The sequence below is a fragment of the Sinocyclocheilus rhinocerous genome, unplaced genomic scaffold, assembly GCF_001515625.1.
Source record: "Sinocyclocheilus rhinocerous isolate Xijiao unplaced genomic scaffold, SAMN03320098_v1.1 scaffold1201, whole genome shotgun sequence".
Taxonomy (NCBI): domain Eukaryota; kingdom Metazoa; phylum Chordata; class Actinopteri; order Cypriniformes; family Cyprinidae; genus Sinocyclocheilus; species Sinocyclocheilus rhinocerous.
In genome coordinates this window covers 1,327,182-1,331,646 of record NW_015654059.1, presented here as the reverse complement: position 1 = coordinate 1,331,646, position 4,465 = coordinate 1,327,182, and the positions used below count along the sequence as shown (strand labels likewise).

General features: G+C 36.5%; 2 protein-coding genes and 1 long non-coding RNA gene across 3 annotated transcripts in view; 2 read left to right on the top strand and 1 right to left on the bottom strand.

Moving 5' to 3' along the window:
- LOC107716729 (uncharacterized) overlaps positions 1-2,473 on the bottom strand; it is a 3,283-nt gene extending 810 nt beyond the window's left edge. The window contains exons 1-2 of the long non-coding RNA XR_001637242.1: positions 2,459-2,473; positions 838-840 (exon numbers count right to left, since the gene is read on the bottom strand). This is a non-coding gene — a long non-coding RNA (uncharacterized LOC107716729). The remainder of the gene's footprint in view (positions 1-837; positions 841-2,458) is intronic.
- The window catches only part of LOC107716727 (dedicator of cytokinesis protein 4-like), a 74,242-nt gene extending 71,563 nt beyond the window's left edge, over positions 1-2,679 (top strand). The window contains exon 52 of the mRNA XM_016523265.1: positions 2,129-2,679. Coding sequence (XP_016378751.1) covers positions 2,129-2,533 — 405 coding nt within the window. The 3' untranslated portion in view covers positions 2,534-2,679. The remainder of the gene's footprint in view (positions 1-2,128) is intronic.
- A 574-nt stretch (positions 2,680-3,253) lies between these two features.
- LOC107716633 (dedicator of cytokinesis protein 4-like) lies at positions 3,254-3,828 on the top strand. The gene is made up of 3 exons (XM_016523126.1): positions 3,254-3,326; positions 3,429-3,490; positions 3,571-3,828. The coding sequence occupies exons 1-3, from the start codon at positions 3,254-3,256 to the stop codon at positions 3,826-3,828; spliced, it is 393 nt and encodes a 130-aa protein (XP_016378612.1).
- The last annotated feature ends 637 nt before the right edge of the window (positions 3,829-4,465 follow it).

Genomic DNA, 4,465 nt, shown 5'->3' with positions numbered 1-4,465 from the left:
ATTTAAGGTGCTGTACTATTTCTTCCAAAATGTTGCTGTCAATTGCTTCAAAAACAGACATAGTAACTTATATTTGAAATTGTGGTCGAATCTGTCTGACCTCTGCATAACTTGAGGATGTGCTAATCGCCTTTCTGATATTATTGATCTTCTCAGAAAAAAAGGAAGCAAACTCACAAAAACAAAGCAAATTTATTTCACAAAATTAAGGTGAGACTGTTAAGAATATGACTAATACTGAATAAACAGCCTGTAAGGTAAGGCTATTAAATAGCAGTGCCAAACTATCTCACAGTTTTCAATAAATGTCCACAGTATAGCAGGAGTAGCAGATTGACTGGGATTTCTATCTTTTATATCTTTTGCAGAGGATGATTCCATTCCAAATACCAGTGGATTCAACATTACCACGCTGTGAACCCAATCTCCCCACACCTGAGACAGGTACTGTTCCGTTTCTGAATGCTGGATGGCCAATACTGTGTTCCGGCCAAGATAAAATACACAAGATTGAGTCATCATTATTTTTAGATAGTTTTCCCAGAAGAAAGATATTGTACATTTTAAATATGTATATTTTCCAAAGGTTAATCATATTTTTATTAATAAATATTTTAAGTATAAAACATAAAATATTTTATTTAAGAAAGAAATGTTTTATAAGAACGTAAAGCACATTCTCTTATGCTTTTATCAATTCTTGTGGAGACATTATGAATGTAAAAGATACATTTGAGGGAATATGCCATATGCATAAAGCTTCAGGTAGTTCAGCTTTGGCTGCTGAAAAACAGCAGCCAAACAGCAGCTGTTTTGAGGCAGACATGTTGCACATACCCTCTTCCAGGAAAGGGGTATTAACATGATATATCGTGCATAATTTTTTTTTGCCACTGGCCAGAAACAAAATTTCCACCCGCACATGCATTCCTAATAAAGCAGAAGATGAGCACAGATGGAGTTTTTTATTTATTTATTATTATTTAAAAAAAAAAAAATTTTATACGTTGTATATGTACACCACCATTCAAAAGTTTGAAGTCAATACATCAAAAATACAGAAAAACTTCATTTGTCATTTATTCCTGTAATGCAAAGCTGAATTTTCAGTATCATTACTCCAGTCTTCAGTGTCACATGATCCTTCAGAAATCATTCTAATATGCTGATTTATTATAATTATCAGCATGGAAAACAGATGCTACTAAATATTTTTGTGGAAACTGTGATACTTTTTTTTTTCCAGGATTCTTTGATGAATAGAAAATTCAAAAGAATACAATTTATTTGAAATAGAAATCTTTGTCACTTCTGATCAATTTAACATCATTAACGTCACCATATTAACATAATTACTGTATAATAGTAATTTCTTTATAAAAAAAAATTGTGCTAACCCCAAACATTTGGTATATGGTGGTATATATCATTTTTTATAAATATTATTAAATATAATGTATTAAAAGTATTGTTTTTCCTGCTCACATTACAGCAGCAGAAATAAATATTGAAAATATTAATAATTACTACATGTATTATATAATGTAAAAAATAATATAAATGTTCATTGTCATATATTATTTATGTATAATTTACTGTATGTAAATAGTATACATAATAATTTAAACTATAAATATTAAGTATTCGCCATAAATTAAATAAACAATTCTTGCACTGATGAATCTGTAACAATGATTAATAAAATAAATGTGTATCTCACAGTGTTCAGTAAACGTCCACAGTACAGATTCACTGAGACTTCCGTCTTTTATATCTTTTATAGAGAATGATTCCGTTCCAAATCCCAGTGGATTCCGCATTACCACGCTGTGAACCCAATCTCCCCACACCTGAGACAGGTACTGCAGCTTTCTGCTGTCAGATAACAGCCGTTACACTTCAGTCGGTTATGTACAGCTCAATGACACGTCCTTTTGTTCCTCTCTGTGTGTGTGTGTGTGTGTGTGTGTTGAACAGGATCTCTGTGCAAGAACGTGAGGTCACTGTCTCCCATGCCAACCGCCCGTTCCCCTCAGAAGGTGTCTGGTTTATGCTTAAGTCACTCTGTGTTAATAGTTGGTGATAAGTTGGTGTATCTAATGAAGTTTGTCCTTGCTTTTCTCTGCAGTCAATGGTCCCGCCCCTCACGCCCTCCCCGACCGATGGCTTGCCGATGGGGAGCCTGGCGTCTCACTCACCTGCCCGCTCTGGCAGCTACAGCAGCGGGATCTCATCCCTCAGCCGCTGCAGCGTCTCCGAAACGTGCGGGATCGACCTCCCGCCGCCCGACCCTCCTCTACCCCCCACCGTCCCCGCAGACGTGCCCATTCGCCGGGGCAGCAAGACTCCTCCGCCCTACAGCGTCTACGAGCGGAACAATCCCCGGCGAGCGACGCCACTGCCTCACAGTCTGTCAGTGCCGCCCAGTACTGACAACCCCAGCCTGACCGGCAAACACCAACTGAACCGCGTGCAGCGCATTAATTCAGAACCCCGTCACCGGCCCACACCCAGGAAGGTCTCCCAGCTGTAGCGCGTCAGCGGTAACCGGAAACTTGGACTACGTCGCATTTTTTGTAAAATAACTGTAGGTTATGCATCATAATTGGCAATGTTTTCAAATGCAAGGAGGTGCATTTTTGTGGAGGATAGGGAGTGGCATATAAATAAATCTTTTTTAAATCTTTAAAAAAAAAAGAGTGTCAATTAGAATGTACATGTAAATAAATAAATCAAAAAATTTCAATAAATTTGTCAAAGTCCAAAGCAAAAATTTAATTTGAAAGTAATTTATTTATTTATTGACACATTTCCTGCTTTATTTAGACTATATATAAATAATCAAACAAGTAAATAAATAAATGTTAATAAATCTATCATAGTCCAATACAAAATGTAATTTAAAAGTTATGAATTGACACATTTCATACATTATTCACATTTCAAATATTTTAAACAAGAGTGTCAATAAATAAATAAATGATGTCAATAAATAGATAAATATTAATATATCAAAGTCTTTTGCAAAATATTATTTTATTTATTTATTTATTTTATTCATTCAAGCTTTGATTTATTTGTGTTAAAATTATATATATATATATATATAATTCGCCATAAATTAAATAAACAATTCTTGCACTGATGAATCTGTAACAATGATTAATAAAATAAATGTGTATCTCACAGTGTTCAGTAAACGTCCACAGTACAGATTCACTGAGACTTCCGTCTTTTATATCTTTTATAGAGAATGATTCCGTTCCAAATCCCAGTGGATTCCGCATTACCACGCTGTGAACCCAATCTCCCCACACCTGAGACAGGTACTGCAGCTTTCTGCTGTCAGATAACAGCCGTTACACTTGAATCAGTTATGTACAGCTCAGTGACACGTCCTTTTGTTGCTCTGTGTATGTGTTGAGTAGGATCTCTGTGCAAGAACGTGAGGTCACTGTCTCCCATGCCAACCGCCCGTTCCCCTCAGAAGGTGACTAGTTTATGCTTTATTCACTCTCTGTTAATAGTTGGTGTTTCTTAATGAAGTTTGTCCTTTGTTTTGCTCTGCAGTCAATGGTCCCGCCCCTCACGCCCTCTCCGACCGATGGCTTGCCGATGGGGAGCCTGGCGTCTCACTCTCCTGCCCGCTCTGGCAGCTACAGCAGCGGGATCTCATCCCTCAGCCGCTGCAGCGTCTCTGAAATGTGCGGGATCGACCTCCCGCCGCCCGACCCTCCTCTACCCCCCGCCGTCCCCGCAGACATTCCCATTCGCCGGGGCAGCAAGACTCCTCCGCTTTATTTATCAAATAGGCAATTTAAGTTATAAAACAATTTAATTATTTTAATTTATTAAATAAAGTTAATACATGAGTAAATTCATTGGACATTTGACTATGTATTTATTGACACGCATTTCATGATTTTTTTTTTTTTTAATTGACAAAAGATTTCTTTATTATTATGTCACTCTCAGTCCTCCATACGTTTAGATTTTTAATTTAGCAATTTGTGTTTTAAAATCGAAATGAAAGTAAACCGGAATGCTCCCATGATGAATATTTTCCTTTTTTGTTCATTGATATTAAGTAGATCATCTTAATTTCATTTTAAAGCTGCATATTTGGTAGTTTAATGACTATTTTGTGGATCGGCTCTTTAGACCCAGTCTAAAATGCAGCTCAGGATTGTTCTTCACCGATGAACTGAGCAGTCCTTCTGATATGCAGTTACGGCTTGAAATGAAATGTACTAGAAAAACCATGAAGAGATTATGTAGGCTACGCTTTGAAATGGCATGTAATTTACAGCAAAATCTGAAGATCTGGCAGGTCCATATCCCATTTAGAGAGCTCTGAAACATATTGCTAGCAAGGTATTTTTGATAGAAGTACAAAATCAATGTTGTACAGCTTTTCTTTCCACACTATAGCAGTTTTTTTTTTTTTTTTGCTCTTACACAAACC

Bases quoted from the DNA above. Each gene is read 5' to 3' on its own strand.
- LOC107716633 (XM_016523126.1), top strand. From the start codon at position 3,254: ATGATTCCGTTCCAAATCCCAGTGGATTCCGCATTACCACGCTGTGAA. The intron at 3,327-3,428 runs GTACTGCAGCTT...TGTGTTGAGTAG, and splicing joins TCTCCCCACACCTGAGACAG to GATCTCTGTGCAAGAACGTG. The intron at 3,491-3,570 runs GTGACTAGTTTA...TTTGCTCTGCAG, and splicing joins CCGCCCGTTCCCCTCAGAAG to TCAATGGTCCCGCCCCTCAC.